Source organism: Dipodomys ordii, unplaced genomic scaffold (assembly GCF_000151885.1).
Source record: "Dipodomys ordii isolate 6190 unplaced genomic scaffold, Dord_2.0 Scaffold14, whole genome shotgun sequence".
NCBI lineage: Eukaryota > Metazoa > Chordata > Mammalia > Rodentia > Heteromyidae > Dipodomys > Dipodomys ordii.
This window is the reverse complement of record NW_012267230.1, coordinates 6974899-6992162: the sequence shown is the minus strand read 5'-3', so window position 1 is coordinate 6992162 and position 17264 is coordinate 6974899. Positions and strand designations below refer to the sequence as shown.

Here is a 17264-nt window from a genome sequence, read left to right as displayed (position 1 = left end):
CTGCGCTGACAAATCTAAGTAGTTAGCCTTGCACTGGCTCAAGCCTGTCATTCTAGCTACTCAGGAGGCTGAGACTGAAGGATCCTGGTTTGAAGCCAGCCCAGGCAGACGAATCTGAGTGACTCATCCCAATTAACAGGCAGAAAAGCTGGAGGTGGAAGTGTAGCTCAAGAGGTAGGGTGCCAGCCTTGAGCAAAAAAGCTAAGCAAGAATGTAAGGCCCAAGCCTGGCGCAGGTGGCTCACGCCTATAACCTTAGCTACTCAGGAGGCTGAGATCGGAGGATCGTGGTTCAAAGCCAGCCCGGGCAAGAAAGGCTGTGAGACTCTTATCTCCAATAAACCACTCAGAAAACCGGAAGTGGAAGTAGCGCTGTGGCTCAAGTGGTAGAGTGCTAGCCTTGAGGTGAAGAGCTGAGGGACAGCACCTAGGCCCAGAGTTCAAGCCCCAAGACTGACAAAAAAAAAAAAGAAAGAAAAAAGAAAGTAAGGCCCTGAGTTCAAGCCTCAGTCCCCATAAAGAATTAATTAATTACAATAAAATCCAAGAAGTCAGATGTGGCTGTATTTTAGGTCCATTTGATATGATCAAGTTTGTACCACTCGAAACAATTGTGTCCGCTTAACCAGGCATGTCATGGTTCAAAATTATTTTGGTTTATCCATCTATGGAGCCCAGGCTGGTCTTAAACTTGCAATCCTCCTAACTTCAGCCTCCCCGAGAACCAGGATCACAGGCATGCCCTACCACACTCAGCTCCAAACTCAACTCTTTTAGACAACCTGAAGATTAGCTATATGATCCTCTTCCATGAGGCAACTTGACTGTAACTTTGGTGGTGATCTTTCCTGTCCATAAACATACAAATCCTTCTTCCTTTCTTCATGCCCTCATACCTGGCAGTCTCCACTCACTCCCTACTCCATAGATGGTTCTTTCCCATGACCCTTTTCCTAGCTTGCCCCTTCCATCTGGATGTGGGGTGACCCTCAAAGCCCTCAGGTTGAAGGCTGGGTTCCTAATCTCTCAGTACTACTGGAAAGCATTGCAACCTTTAGGGGCGGAGCCTTGTGGAAGGAAGTTAGGTCTTTGGGGCGTGGCCTCGAAGGGTGTGGGGATCCAGCCCCTCCCATTCTCTTCTCCTTCCCTCTCTCCTCAGCTGTGGCCTACTCAAGGAGAATGTGATGAACATTGCTACCTTTTCACGATCCAAAGGAGGCTCAGGGCCAGGTAGGCGATTGTGCTGATCAAATAAGCGAGAGGCAGGTCATAGGTGAAGTTCTGGAATTTCACCCCATCAATGGTGTAGTGTCCGTAGAAGAGGCTGGTCCCTTCCAAGAAACCCTGGAACAGAGAGCCAAGCACGTGAGCTCAGACAGGTCAGCTCAGTGCAGGTGACCAGGAGAGGAGGCATCTCTGCTCATCCTGTATTCCTAGGCACCAAAACAGCCACAGGGGCCAGAGGCAACTCTGTAATTGTTTGAGGGCAGTAGTGGGAAGGAAGGGGTTGATAAATCTTGAGCAATGAAATACCCGGATGGGGACATGATAAATGATACAGGACTCCAGGCATCCACACGCAGTGAGACCAAGGGAGGACACTCTTAGGGGAAGAATACAAAGGCGCAATGTCTGTGTCTCTGATCATATCAAATAATATTTATCAAAATGAACTCCAGTTAATGATAATGAGGGGTTCTTCTGTTCCTTCCTGGTTGTTTTCTTTTCGTCTTTTTCATTTATCTGTCTTTGGAAGGGTAAAGAGGTGGCCACAGAAATGGAGAGACAAAGGATGGACAAATGCAGCAGTGGTGCTCACTAGACACTGTGTAGAAAATGAACTATACAACTTGTGGGTGAAGACAGGAGGGAAAATCTGGGAGAGAGCAGAGGGAAGGGGTGACACTGTCTGAAATGTACTCTTTATCTGACATATATAACTGTAACCCCTCTGTATATCACCTGTATGATAACAATTATGTAAAAAGCTCAAAAGAGAAAATAAAATACCCAGATGAATCATTCCCTCAAACTGGAAATAAGGCAACTCTCTTATGAGCCAGGACATCGCAAAGAATCATATCCTTAGGAATAAATATTCAAGTGCAAATCTTGTACTCTATAACTATTAACTTGATGTTAAAAAAATACTAATCATCAAAATAACTGGGAAAGCATACCATCTTCACGGATAGGGAGCCCCCTGGCAGGGAATCCACACGATCTTTTATCAGATCCCAGCTGGGTTTTGGGTAGAAACTGAAAAGCTCATCTGAAAGCTCTTTGGGGATTGCAAGGGACCAGGCAGAGCCAAAACCACCTTGAAGAAAAGAATGAAGCTGGAAGATCTCAGCTTCAAAACTTAACTCCGAAGCAGGAGTAATGGACACGGGGCAGAAGAGACATTAGCTTATCCAGCAATGAATCAGTTCATCGACGGTCAACTAATTTCTCAAGACGAAGGCTTTCCAGCCAATCATACCAACACATCTAGACAGCCACATGCAGAAAAATGAAGGCAGACCATGGTAAAGGCGAGGGAGGGCATGGCTCAGCAGGAAAGCAAATGGGAGGTGCTGAGTTCAAATCCCAGTACCATCCAAGAGTACAAAACAAAAACAACAAAAACCCACATTGAGATTGCTTTCTACTGCCTGGCATGGACAGAATTAAACAGGGACAGCTTGTGGAAGAAAAGGGAATGCCTCTATTGCCAGTGGGAATGTAAGATAGTGCCGCTGATTTGGACATCAGGCTGTTCTTCAGAAAGTTTTAAACTCGGGGCTGGGAAGGTGGCTCAGTGGTAGAGTGCTTGCCTTGCATGCCAGAGGCCCTGGGTTCGATTCCTCAGCACCACATAAGCAAAAAGAAAAAAGCCACAAGTGGTGCTGTGGCTCAAGTGGTAGAGCGCTAGCCTTGAGCTGAAGAGCTGAGGGACAGTGCCCAGGCCCAGAGTTCAGGCCCCATGACTGGACCCCCCCCCCCAAAAAAAAGAAAGTTTTAAACTCAGGGCTGTCATTTGACCCAGGGATTCAAACTCCTTAGGTGTCTACCAAGAGCAGTGTGGGCACACAATGGCAGTAGTATTCACAGGTGCTAGAAGATGGATACAAATGCCCACTATGAGTCAGTAAAATGGGACTTGGCATGCAAGTAAATATTATTCACCAATGAAAAGGAACAAGGGGAATCAGGACTAGAGGAATGGTTCAGTAGGAGGGCACCTAGCAAACAAGGGTGAGGCCCTGAGTTCCAACCACAATATCACCACCACAAACAAAAAAAAAGTAACCTGGATGCCAGTGGTTCACACCTGTGATCCTAGCTACTCAGGAGACTGAGATGTGAGGATCAAGGTTCAAAGGCAGCCTGGGTAGGAAAGTCTAGAAAGTGAGACTCCATCTCCAATGAGCCACTGGAAAACCAGAAATGGAGCTGCGGCTCAAGGTGGTAGTGCTAAGGCCCCGAGTTCAAGATGCAACAAGCCAGGGGAGACACTCACAGTGCCGGAAAGCAGGTCTATGGCGTAGCTGTAGAAGTAAATGAGTCCGGAACTGCTCACAGGGTAGACAGTACACTCCATGTCTGTCAGAAAGGAAGCAAGAGGAGGAGCTGCAAGAGGCTGTGCAAAGAGGGGACACGCCTTTAGGTATGCCCCCACGTATCTGCATGCATCTACATGCAAGTAACTGAACCCCAGTGGATCCAACACAGCCACCATTCCCTTCATTTCTTTTCTGCTTGACTGCTGATTCTTGCCTGCCTTCCTTCTCCTCCCTGAGCAATCATGTCCTTTCTGTGCACAGTGTGGTCCTGTGCACGTACAGTGTGGGTTTTCTGTGTGTCTTGGGTTCATGTTTCTGTGTTTCAGGATTTTGAATTATCATTGCTCTTCAACACATCACATAAAAATGCATATTTATTCATGCATCGTTATTCAGTATTTTTTGTGTGTGTGCCATACTGGGGTTTGCACTCAGGGTGTGGGGTATCATCACTTAGCTTTTTTGCTCAAGGCTAGGGCTCTACTTGAGCTCTACCATGTTCAGCTTTTTAGATGCTGAATTGGAGATAAGAGTTTCATAGACTTTCCTACATAGGCTGACTTCAAGCCATGATCCTTAGATCTCAAGCTCCTGAGTAGCTGGGATTATAGCCACTAGTTCCCAGCTTATTCGATCCATTTTTAACATCAGTTTTCATGCTACTTAAGGCTTGAATGAGTAACTCACCTCTGCTTTGTATCAGTCAGTTTTGCTGTATAACAAACTACCTCAAGATGTCAATAACTGAAAACACTCATGAGCCACTGGCTTGAGTATATTCAGGCTCTATATTCAGAATATATCTAGACTGAGCCAGGAGAGACTCAGGGCTTCCGGTTAGGCCCAGCTCTGTTCCTGATGACTTCACTGTGGGCCTGGGGCAGCCTTTCTCATGGAAGATCACATGATATAGCCTAGCCAATCACAGGAAGACTTCTCAAGAACTCACTTAGACAAAACAAGCAATGGGACAGGAAGAATCCCCACAGTGCCAGTCAAAAAAAAACACAAGATAGGAGTCTAGACAGAAGAAACCTCACCAAGCATGGTCTCCAGAGTGAAGACCATATGGCAGAGAGAAAAAAAAAAAAAGAACCTTTGCAATCACAGGACCCTAACAGCTGTGGAGTTCTGCTTTCTTTTCTTTTTTTTCCTTTTTCCTTGCAGCATAACCTAGCCCATCGTGGTGAATTCCAAGTCTGACCAAACATGAATGAAGGTAAAAGCAGGCCTTACACTCACCAATGTCGTTGAATGGAATGAGCACAAAGGTGCTGTTGGTGACTTTGTACTTGGTGAGCAAGACCGGGAGCAAAACCAGCGTAAAAATGATGAGAAATATCACCGAATTCAGCAACACCAGGAAGCGCAAGAAGGAGAAATAAGACCGAATCCCAGTGCCAAACTTCCCTGGAGAGAAGAAATTCAGAATGTTGGTGATCCACACGACAGAGTAATAGATTCTCCATCAGCCATGCAGGGCTGAAGTTGGGGATACCGGGTCAGAGGTACGCAGAAGGAACCCTAGCTTTCTTTACCTCTCTACCTGTGGCTTCAAAGCACCACTTCCCAGAGCCTTTATTTTCTTTTCTTCTTTTTTTTTAAAATTTTTCCTACAAGGAAGATGTAAGGTGAGGAAAAGCATTTCTTGCAGGAAATTCCTCATCGATCCATCACTGATAGACTGACTTTATGTACATATATGAACTCTGCCCTGCCCCTTTGCTGTACTCGGTGAGACTTCTCTTTTGGTGGTACAGGAAATTTAAATTCAGGGCCTAGCTTGCAATGAAGACTATGTTTTCCAGCTATACCCTGTCCCTCCCTACCTCTAGTCTTCTTTTTCCTCCATCTGGCACCCCAAATATACAAAGCTAAACCATCTAAGCACAGCAAAGCAGCTGTTTTGGCCCCCAGACCAGAGTCCCTCCCTTCCTCTCTCCCTTCCTCTCTCCCTTCCTTTCTTCTTTCCTTCCTCCTGCTCTTTTCCTTTTGTTTTTGTAGTTCTGGGAATGGAGCCCAGGACCTCATGCATGCAAGGCAGGCCCTTGATCACCGAGCTACACTCCCAGTTCCCAAACTTCTGTTTCTTAAGTCCTTCTGTCTACAGTACTTCGTTCTAACTGCACAAGATGACAAACACAGCACTGTGCTGCACAATGGGAAAAGCAGAGGTTCTTGGTATTTTCACAGCCATGGGAACCTTTCCTGCCTCTGAAGCTCACATCTCACCGATGCTTTGAAGTGTGCCAAGTCCAGGCAGTTTGCCATTAAAAGGCATGGATGTGGCTGGGCATTGGTGGCTCATGCCTATGATCCTAGCTACTCAGGAAGCTGAAATGTGAGGACTGAGGTTTGAAGACAACCCAGGCAGCAAAGTCCATAACAGTCTTATCTCCAATTAACCAGCAAGAAACCACAAGTGGAGCTGTGGCTCAATCACAGAGTGAAAAGCCTAACCGACAGTGCCCATGCCCTGAGTTCAAGTCCTAATAAAGCCTAATGACTGTGATATGATTCCAAGACCTCTACAGCAATCAAACAGAGGGTAGACTAGTATGTATGACTTCCCTTAGCATTTGTACTCAAGATTCAGGCTCTGCTATGACCCTGTGTGGCTTGTCGCCCATAGTCATCATGGGAGGACTCAGGAGTGCAGACGTGAGGGGGCTCCTGGGCCTCTGGATACCTTCGATGCTGCGGATGTCTTTCCGCCACAGCTCCAGGTGGTCTGTCATCTCGTGAGCCTTCTCCAGGAATCGCTTCCAAGACTTGCTGCTGTACCGCTTCCACTGGTCCCACTCCGATAAGTACTGCATTTGTGTCTCCTGAATGTCCCTGGTGACAATGGATAAACAGTGGTCTATACATACCTTGTAATATTATTCAGCCATGAAAAAGAATCTGATCTCTGCTACAACTTGGAAACATCATACTAAGTGAAAGAAGGCAGAAACAATATATGGGAGAAGGGAAGAAGGATGGATGAATGAGAAGATGGATGGATGGATGGATGGATGGATCAATGGATAGATAGACAGACAGAAGAATGGATGGAGAAATGGATGGGTAGATGCATGAGAGGATGGAGAGATGGACAGATAAATGGGTGGGTGGGTGGGTAGATTGGAGGATGGATGACGGATGGATAATGGATAGATGGATAGATGGGTGGTTAGGAGGGTGGGTGGATGGATGGATGAGAGAATGAATGGCTGATGGGTAGATGGGTAGACAGGGGTATGGATGGGTGGATGGATGGGTAGGTATACAGGATGGATGGATGAATAGGTGAATGAGTGGACTGGGAGATGGGAGAAAGGATGGATAGATAATGGAGTGCTGGGAAAATGGCTGGATGGAAGGATGAACAGAGAGATTGATATTTTAGTTTTATGACCCATATGTATTTAAAGAATAAAAGAACATCCTTTACATGGCACTCAAGGTCTCTCTTAGGTAGATCTTGGCTCACAGGCCTCTCTACCTCTCTCCTAGGCCCAATCCCAAGTCTATCACATGATTTCTTGACCCTACCTTGGGTCTTGGCATTTGTCCCTTTCCAGTCAATAACAGCTACATTCTTGCCCTTCCTCCTGCTGTTAAAGCCTGTTCCATCCACTTCCACCTCCCTCTTTCCTTCCCCCTGCCACCACTTCCCTGCTAAGTTACTGAGCACAGCTCTTTCCATTCACAGCATCTAGACTGGCAGCATGATCTGCTTATACCACAGAATGTGGTGTGAAGCCGTGCTGGTTCTAAGCTTGGCCTCAGGAGGCCTGAGCTCAGCTCCTCCTCCTGGAGCCAGGCTAATACGGAGAAGAAGGCTGAGCTACACAGGTCTGCAGCCAGCTGACCCCAGTCAGGATCACAGAAGCACCTGCCCAGCCACAACTGGCCACAGCTGCCTCCCAACTTGATGAAACTATTTAGGTTTCTAAACCATAGAGGGTGAGTCACTATACACCCAGCTTTAAGGAGAATGAGCTCACTCCTTCCCATTGGCTGGAGAGGGTTCAGGAAGGGGTTCAGGAGGTGGAATGCAGAGCCACAATACGGAAGGAGTCTGGGTCCCTGAGTGATAGCAAGTTTCCAATGACTTGAACCTAGAATTCTATGTAAACAAGAAATACACTTATAAAGCCAGATGCTGGTGGCTCATGCCTGTAATCCTAGCTACTCAAGAAGCTGAGATCTGAGGATCCCGGTTCACAGTCCGGGCAGGAAAGACTGTGAGATTCTTATCTGCGAGTAACCCACAGAAAACCAGAAGTGATGCTGTGGCTCACGTGGTAGAGTGCTAGCATTGAGCAAAAGAACTCAGGGACAGTGCCCAGGCTCTGAGTTCAAGTCCCACAACTGACCAAAATAAATAAATAAAAAGAAAATAAATACACTTAATAAGCTGTTATGCAGCCTCTAGGTGACGAATGAACAGACCTCAGCCGCCGCTTCTCGGAGATGTTCAGTGCATACTTCCGGATGGACTGCGTGTTGAGGTTTTCTGTGATTTCTCCCTCTCGTTGAGAGCTGTAAGAGTCTGATGGCTTCAGCAATATGCTACTCTGCTTATCCCGGGCAAGGACGGTGGTTCTCCGGCGTGTGGCCGACCGGTAACTGGGCAATTCTTGAAGGAAGTTCACAGGTGGAGAGGAGAAGCAACTGGAATCCACAGAGAGGTTCTCTAAGGAAGAAAAGGGAAGGCATCAGTCACACCTTGGCATTAGCCAAGAACAACACTGGTACAGGAGGAGCCTTGGGTCTTAAGAGACCATAACTAGCTGGGTGCTGGTGGCTCATGCTTGTAATCCTAGCTACTAAGGAGACTGAAATCTGAGGATCATTTTTTGTAGCCAGTCTGGGTAAGAAAAGACCCTGTGAGACTCATCTCTTAATTATTCACTCAAAAACTAGAAGTGGATCAAGTGGTACAGCACTAGCCTTGAGCACAAAGAAGCTCAGGGACAGTGCCAGAGTTCAAGCCCTACAACTGATCTGAGAGAGAGAGAGAGAGACTATAACCAAACCTTGCAGATAGCCACTCGCCTGAGGCTAGAGAAATCATCTGCAGGTAGGTTCGTTGACTGGAGGTGTTCACGAGCACGCTTTAAGTTACACTCTGAGTGCTGTGACTGTCTGTAGCCACCAGGAAAATGTGTGGTCTGTCTTCCAAATGGGGCTAGTAATATTCCTGTCCCACAGTGTGGGGTGCAGTGTTGCAGGTGGGACCGAGGCTGCTGAGGACTGTGGTCCTGGCATGTCATGTTCAGATCTGGCTTTACAGGGTTGCTGGGGACCGGCTTTGCACAGGGCACAGGGTTGAAGGCGTAGCAGATCCTAGGAGAGCCCCTAGCCTATCCCACAAGGCTCCAGGAGGACCAGGCAGGACCTGGTCCCACAGTGAGAGACACACAGAGTCCAGTGCCTGGGGCTCTGCCAGTGGCCACACAGCTCCTCCGAGCTCCCCCTCCCTTATCTGTCTCAACATGCCCTGCGGATATGACACACAGGCTTAGTAACAGAGACTCCCCTGACTCACTGGACCCCAGGGGCCACAGGGCCTCACGCTGCCAGGAGGCCCCGCCCACCTCAGGAGCGGCCACAAAGAACTATTATGAACCACAAACAAAGGTCTTTAAACAGAGAGCAGAAGACCTATTAAATATTCAGCAGCTGGGGGTCAGAAACCCAACCCCAGGCCGAAGCAGGGGCTGACTTGAAAGGATGGCCTGACACTGGCTGGCCCAGCCACTACAGAAAGGGTCAGCAGGGGGTCTCGTGTGAGCATGATGTACACCACCCTGGGGCCTCATCCGCCTGATGAGGAAGGAGGGCTTCATACAATGTACATTCACACGGGCTGGGTCACTGGGAGTTCACTTTGTGCCACGTGACTGAAGGCTGCTACGCATCAGCGCATGTGACACCCCCAACTCTGATCACCATCATCCCTATTGTAGGCCAGGCATGGTGGCTCATGTCTGTGATCCCAGCACAAGGACGAGGAAGTGGACTGCAGTCTAAGGCTGGCATCAATGTAAGACCCTATCTGAAAGGTTAACTAAACTAAAAGGGCTGGGGGTGTGGCTCCAGTAGCAGAGCAACTGCACAAGCAAGTATAAGGCGCTGCGTTCAAACCTTGGCCCCAGAGAAAAAACAAATCCAAGCACACTTTCCATGCGGCATCTTCACTTATGAGAGTCCGTCCCCTCTCTTCAGGAGACCAAGCCCTTTTCAAAGGATGGTATCACCCGCTTTCCTGCTCACCAACAGAGGCAGGCACCCAAGGCTTCTCTACACTTATTTTTATCTGGAAGTAGTGGGATTTGAACTCAGGGCTTTGTGCGTGCTACGCAGGCACTCTACCACTTGAGCCACATACTCAGCCCTTTTAACTTCAGGTTATTTATTTATTTTTTTAGATAAGAGCTTGTACTTTTTGCACAGGGCTGCCTTAGACTGTGACCGTCCTATCTCTGCCTCTTGTGTAGCTGAGATTACAGGTGAGTACACCACCATTCTTATCTTCTCATTTGAGAGAGTGTCTTGCTAACTTGGGTCTTTGCTGGTCTCCCATCACCACCCTCTCATCTCTGCCTTCTGAGCAGCTGGAAGAATATAAAGCAGCATCTCACAGTTACGGGTGGGAGGTTCACTGAGATGGTCCAGCTGAGGGGTTGCTGTCAGCTTGGCCTCTGATGTCCTGCAGTTAGGGTGTGGCTGTTTTCCCACACCGGGGTATGACCCAGGCACTGGGGAGCCACCATTCAGGAATACCGGAAACTCCCAGGCTTCAGCCATGAGACAGTTACTGAAGTGGAAGGATGGTGCTACAGGGGCTGTGGGACCAGAAGCAGGTAGAACTACCTTCCCTGTCATGGAGTATTCTTCAGGCAAGGATAAAGCTTACAATGGTCGCCAGGCACCGGTGGCTCACGCCTGTAATCCTGGCTCCTCAGGAGGCTAAGATCTGAGGATAGAGATTCAAAACCAGCCCAGGCAGAAAAGTCTGTGAGACTCTTATCTCCAGTGAACCATCAGAAAACCGGAAGTGGTGCTGTGGTTCAAATGGTAGAGCACTAGCCTTGAACTGAATTGCTCAGGGGCAGAGCCCAAGCCCAGAATTCAAGTCCTACAACCACCAAAAAAAAAAAAAGCTTAAAATAGTGCCTGGTTCCTAGAGACCTTCTGCTTGAAGAATGAGTGAATGAATGGATGAATGAATGAATGAGTGAACATATGAATAAAACCATGGATGATGGGTAGATGAATGAATGAATGCATGTAGGAATGAGTGAACAGATGAATGAATGATGAACAGATGAATGAATGATGAACAGATGAATGAATGAATGAATGAACAGGAGAAGGCAGGCACTCCTGGACAGCATCCTCTTAGTCCTGACTTCCTTGGTGGCTCTCTGCAGAGGGCATCAAGTCCACCAAAGGACAGGGCCCGACCCGCCCAGATGTGGGCCAAGCATGACCTCACCAGCATGAGAGCCACCTCCAGCTTCCTCAGCACTCACGCCAACCAACACCAGTGTAGACACACTGCATACTGAGTGCTCTGATTCCCTCCATGGGACCATGGAAACGCTGGGTAAGGGGACTGCAGGCTGTGGGGCCTGAGCCCTTGCCAGTAACTGTGGGAATTCCAAGCATCTCCCCTCCCCCTCAGGTGCGTGTCCTGAGACAACCCCTTCTCCCTGGATGCTGGAAACCAGGACAGTACTGAGCACTAAGTACTTTTCCATCTGAAGTACTGATCATGAAGTGGGGTATGGTAGTACATTCCCAGACCTCAGGAGGCTGAGGCTGGAAGACTGCAGGTCTGGAGGTCGGGCCGGGACTGCACAGGGGCATGAAGGAAATGGTCTCTTGGTCCTTACAACATGACAAGTGGTTTGCTCCAACTGTAGGAAACTGCACTGCTTGTGGTCACTTAGTGGCTGCTTCTACAGGGTAGAGAAGCTTCAATCCCAGGAGCCTCACCTGAGTGGGGAGGGCCTCCTTTATCAGACAGAGCTCAGTTGGGAGGATGAGGCATGAGTCACAACAGGTACTTGGGTGTGGCAAAAGCCTGGCGGGGCCTCACATTCTCCAGAGCCCTGGGTGACTAACTTGCTAATCAGAGTTCCAGCTGGACTTCATACCCAGGGCTGCCAGTTTCAGGCAGGAGGGTGGAGGGAGAGGAGCAGGGGCAGTGTGGATCAGTTACTGCATCTCAAAGAAGGTGGCAAGGGCCCAGTACCCAAGGCCACCTCCCTGGGGCTGAGCACCACTTGTATAACCTGACAAGTTTCTTGATCATTCTGTGCCTCAGTTTCCCCTCCTGTCAAATGAGGACAGCAGTTCTCCCACCTCCTGCAGGTCTATACAGGAGATTAGGTGGCCTATCACATGAAAAGGGCCACAGATGACCCACAAATGAATGGCAATAAAACTTTATTTACAAAGATAGGTGGCAGGCTGGAAGCTGTTGGCCCAGAGATGGTAAGCTTGTAGATGTTTGGCTTAGAACGCAGCTTCCGCTAATGGTACTAGACGCTTGGTAGGCTGTGTGTGCTCTGCTATCTTACTGGTGAACTGAATATACACAGTGATTTGGAATTTGCAGTCTGGCCTCTTCTTGCCATGGATCAGGCTGCTCCTTTGGGGAGTGTGTTTTCTCCTTGGCTACTGCCTCACCCAAAGGGAAAGTGCTAAATACCAGTAGAGGCAACTGCCAGGGCCTTGCCTTTCTGGAGCTTTTAGCACTAGGAAGAAGCTGGGAATTTCTTAATGGGTTTACAGTGCAGGTCTTTCCTCACTTTGCAGATGTAAAAGACAGGAGAACTCTGCCGTAAGGCAACCCAGGGGCTGAAAGAGCGTTTCCAGGGGAAAGGCCCTCAGAGGCATGTCTGGTCCTGTTCACTCTTACTGAGCTGGCAGTTAACATGAGCCTGGACAGGATGAATGAATGACACAGTCATCTGCACACAAGCACCCGGACCCTTGCTCTCCAGGACACAAGTGTTCTTCTGTTTCTGCAACGTATTCGTCTGTTCTATGTCACCATCATGAAAGACCAGAGACAGACTTTAAAAACAAATTTTTTTTTTTGGCCTCATGCTTGCTAGGTAGGTGCTCTAACACTTGAGCCACGTCCCCAGTCTTAAATAAAGAGGTTTATTTATTTCGCTTTTAGTCCTGGAGGTCCAACTGCATGACCCACACAGGCCATGCCTCAGGATGGGGCAGTGTGAGGGAGAATGACCCTGGAGTCCCACAATCCCTATGGGGGAAGGCACCACCCCCAATAACTTAAAAACTTCCCATTAGGCCCCGCCTCTTAAAGGGGCCAATACCATCACACATGGCTTGCCACACTGAGACCCCTTGGAGAACAATTCACACACACACACACACACACAAAACCATGGCAAATGGCTCATTGAGTAACTTCTCAGAGCCTGTTTCCACAAGGGTAAAGGGGTATATAGTCACTCACTACCTCAGGAGACACAACAATGAGGAATTAAAGTCACCACACACATGGAGTCCAAAAGCTAACTGTAGACATGGGCCTGCCTGGTCCTCATGAGCCCTGCCTGGCTGACTCCTCCCACTGCTGCTCCTCCTAGAGGGGCCTTCCTCAAACCCAGCAGGGTTGGGACTGCCTCCAGCCCTCTGCCTTTGCAGCCTCCTCTCCCCGTGCTCCCTCTACCTGACTCCTCTCATTGGCCTTGGCTTCCCCGCCACACCTCTTCCCAGTGGGATACCCTCCCCTTCATTTCCTTCCCAGCAATCAGTGGGCTCCAGTTCTCTCTCCTTCCCCCTCTACCCCGGCTTAACAAGATGGATGCCAGGACCCCTGCTCCCTCCATCTCCAGCTCCCCAAAGCCAGCTCAAACTGGTTCTCCTCCCTTCCTTCACATTCCTCCCTCCTCCTCCCCTCCTCCAGAAGGGCGGAGGGGAAGGACAGCCAACAGGAGGTCTGGGTGGTCCCAGACCCAAACAATGCTCCCCTAGGCAGCCAGACTGCAGCAAACAGCATAACACTGACAGCCATTTCCCCCCTTTATCCCTCGAAATTCTTTACTTCCTGAAATAAAAAACAACAACAACAAAAAAAAAAACAAACACCACCCAGGGCCAATGGGCCCAATCAGGCCCCAGTTGCTGGGCAGAGCTCAGTCTCCTTCCGAGGGAGAAAAAAAAAAATAGCCAAAGTCAGACTGGTGAGTTGCCAAAGAACCAGTACAGCCTGAAAATGGCCCTGGACAAGTCTCCAGCTTGTCCAGAACATCCCACCTTCTCGGACTGCTTTGAAGGGTGATTGGTCATTGGGCAAACAGGCTTGGATAAGGGAGAAAATAAACCCCACAGGTTAAGTGGCTATTTTTCAGGCTTAACACAGTATACAGAACTCAGACCTAAGTAATAGTTTCCTCCACTCTGTTACATACCTCCTAGCATATCTTCAGAAAGGTCTAGACACTGCACATGCAGTCATTAAACCCTGTAACATTAGGATCCCAAAACTCCCAAGTAGAAATAATGCTAGTAGTGTTGGAGCTCAGAAATACTCCATCTCAGAAGGGAGGAAGACATGAATGAGTGACCAACAACAAGGCCTTATTGGATTCCTGCCCACCTTTTGAACAATCAATTTCTGCAGAGCGGTTAGCTCACCCTTTATCCAAACACATGTCTGCAATACTGTTAGCTCACTCTCTTTGTCCAATCACAAGTCTGCAAGGCTGTCATAAAAATGGAAAGTTCACCCTGGGTCTTCAAGTGCACATAACACTTGGATGGGTGGAATAAATTGGGAATGCTTTCTCTGGCTACTCTGCCTTCTGTCACAGAGGTGTGGATGGTGACTCTTCCTGTAGGTAAGGAAGGCTGTCTCTCACCTCCTGACCTTCTTTAGTTCTACCACTACGAGCCTGCAGGGCAGAGGGTGCAGTCTTTGATTGCATTAAATCCTCCTAGGGCAGGAGCATCAACTTTCCCTGAAAAGACTAAGGCTCCAAGAAGTTAGGGACTTGCCCAGGGCCACAGAGCTGATTAAATAAAGACTAGTTTGGTAAACCAAATGGAAAAGGTTCTAGATCCTCCCATAAGGGGTCTTGCCTCTACTATTCTAGGTGTTTCCCCACTCCTAAGCCCACACCAAGCCTGCCCTCTAGCAAGCAAGGTCAGAGCCAGCATGGCATGATCCTCTCCCTGCAGCAGAGAAGGGCCCTGAACTCTGTAGCCAACACACACAGGGGCCAACTCTGTCCCCCACAGCATTCTGGGGCAACTGGGTGAGTCACGTGGGAACTCTCCTGGACCCTGAATAATGCTCATGGGGAAGAGTGGAGAGATTGAATGTAGCTGAATGGGAGAATTAAGTGCAGGCTCACCCTGGACCCAACAAGTCCACTTTTAGGCAGGTCCTGAAGCAGATGTCTCCAAAAACCTGTCCACATGTGCCCACGGGGTGCTACTGCAGCAGCCTCAGAGGAAATCCTAAGGCCGAACCACCCCCGGGGCAAGCAGGAGTCACCCCTTATTTTCTGCCCCACAGGAACTGAGGTAACACAGGATCATTACTGCTCTAAATCACCAAGTCTGGGCGGGACTTACTGCGCACGGTAACTAATTCCTGAATTCATTCAAGCCTTTACCATGCAAGGATACTGAGCCACCAAACAATTAATTTGTCTGTCCAAAGATAATCTGCCTGTCCAAAGACAAATGAAGGGTGAGTATCTAGAAAAGATCTAGAAAGGTTCTAGAGAAACATAATGAAGGTGGCTCACGCCTGTAATCTATCCTAGCCACACCGGAGGCTGAGATCTGAGAATCACAGGCAAGTCTGAGATTCTTAGTTCCAATCAATAAGGAGAAAAATGGGAAGTGGTGCTGTGGCTCCAAGTGGTAGAATGCTAGCCTTGAGCAAAAGAGCCCAGACCTTGAGTTTAAGCCCCATGAGCAATCAAATAAAAAGGTTTAAAAACTAAAATAAAAAAGATACAATGAAGTCTTGTTCCTGGCCCTAAGCCAGGAAACCCCTCAAACCCTTCAAGCCCCTTTGAAGACATCACTGAGGTGGGAGAGAAGGGCATTCATCCAGGTCCCTGGCATGGTGCCGCTGAAGGTGACACAGGTACCCACCCCAGGCTCATCCTCTTCAGCCCCCTGGCCTTTTGCTTCTATCTTTCCTGAAAGGCTGGCTTTGTCCCACATCTGTTCCCACAGTTAGCCAAAAGCAGCTAGGCCAACCGATAGTGAACAAAAGCCTCTTCAACTGGAAGCCAAAAATAAATGATTGGCTCAGGTGTTTTGTTATTAAACATGGCACAGATGACTAATGCTTCCACTCCCTATCCTAGCCCAGAAGTTACTGTATCCAAAGTGCTATAAAGTTAAGGACTGGAGTTTGTCTCTGAGCTTCCCACCCTTGACAGCGACAGGAGGACAAAAATAGTGCCAGGGACTGGGAGGGGGGCGGTCCCTTAAAGGGACTTGGAAGTCTCCTTACATACTCAGCAAAGATCCCAGACAGAAGTAAGCGACTGTGCCAAATAAGAGGAAGATAACTTAAAAGCAAGACAAATGCTTTTGTGTTTTTTTCTTTAAAGGTGTTGAGAATGGAATCCCAGGACCTCATCTATGCCAGGCCAAGTCACAGCCCCCAGACCCTGGCTTTTACTAATGAAAAGGCTAAACTGAACTGGTGAGAGCAGAGTTAATACTGAGCTGGGAAATCATGATCATTCAAATATCACCCCCTCCCCCCTCCCCTCTCTCTTGATTCAAGCACTTTGGATCTAGAGTTAGGTCGGTCCTAGATTTTTCTTTGTGAGAGCAATCCCAAATGCATTCATATTTTACCCTAAGCCCGTGGTGTTGTTAAGCACCGAAGATACAAACGAGTATGAAAGTATTGCTCAATAAAATTCACAGCAGCAGCTACAAAAGGAAACCCGCCGGGGTGCTGGCAACTTTGTTATCTTGACAGAGCGGTGGTTTTACATAGTTATGTTTGGAGAAGAAAAAAAAAATCTCAGAGCAGTATAATTTACATTTTGCCCAGTTAAAAGAAAAAAAAAAAAGACGATGGTTTTTGGCTGGCTACTCTTTAATACTGCTCCTGAGTACCCGGGCTAAGCCACACTTTTTGCTTTTCTTCAGCGGATCCCACTACGGCCCTCCAAGTCTCATTGAACAGATGAGGCTCAGAGATGACAAGTCACTGAGGAAAAGTCACCCAGCAATTAAAAACAACACCCCAGAACCCCAAACCCTAAAACTCTGGGGCAGAGTGAGTTCCCCGCTGGTCGGAGTGGCAGAGCCTGAGATGATCGGGAGGCAGGCAGCTCCTCCACGCATGTTGGTGGGGGGCTGGGGAGGAGGCGTGGCCGGAGGGGGGCGCGGGGCTGGAATGTCGGGGTTCCCACGTTCTTTTCCCTTTGATCGAGAAGCCTGTTTCTTAGCGATGGACCCAGATCCCGCAGCCGGTGTCTGGGAGGGGGCGCGCACCCCCCCCGGGCCGGGGCACCCGGGGAGGGCGAGGCCGGCCCCGCTTCCCCCCCCCAGCCCGGAGCCCCCCGCGCTTGGCAGCGTCCTGAGGCCGCGCCGAGCCCCCCTTTTCCCCCGAACCCTCCAAGCCTACCTTGGTGTGTGGCCAGCTGTCGGCTAGGCCTGCGGGCCGGGAGCTCCCCGACGCTGGACTCGCTCATGG

At 48.8% G+C, this 17264-nt stretch overlaps 1 protein-coding gene across 1 annotated transcript in view; it reads right to left on the bottom strand.

Annotated features, from left to right (window-relative positions):
* The window catches only part of Tmc7 (transmembrane channel-like 7), a 28146-nt gene extending 10884 nt beyond the window's left edge, over nucleotides 1-17262 (bottom strand). The window contains exons 1-6 of the mRNA XM_013011194.1: nucleotides 17196-17262; nucleotides 7985-8228; nucleotides 6234-6382; nucleotides 4787-4954; nucleotides 3502-3584; nucleotides 1198-1343 (exon numbers count right to left, since the gene is read on the bottom strand). Coding sequence (XP_012866648.1) covers nucleotides 1198-1343; nucleotides 3502-3584; nucleotides 4787-4954; nucleotides 6234-6382; nucleotides 7985-8228; nucleotides 17196-17262 — 857 coding nt within the window. The remainder of the gene's footprint in view (nucleotides 1-1197; nucleotides 1344-3501; nucleotides 3585-4786; nucleotides 4955-6233; nucleotides 6383-7984; nucleotides 8229-17195) is intronic.
* Nucleotides 17263-17264: the final 2 nt, after the last annotated feature.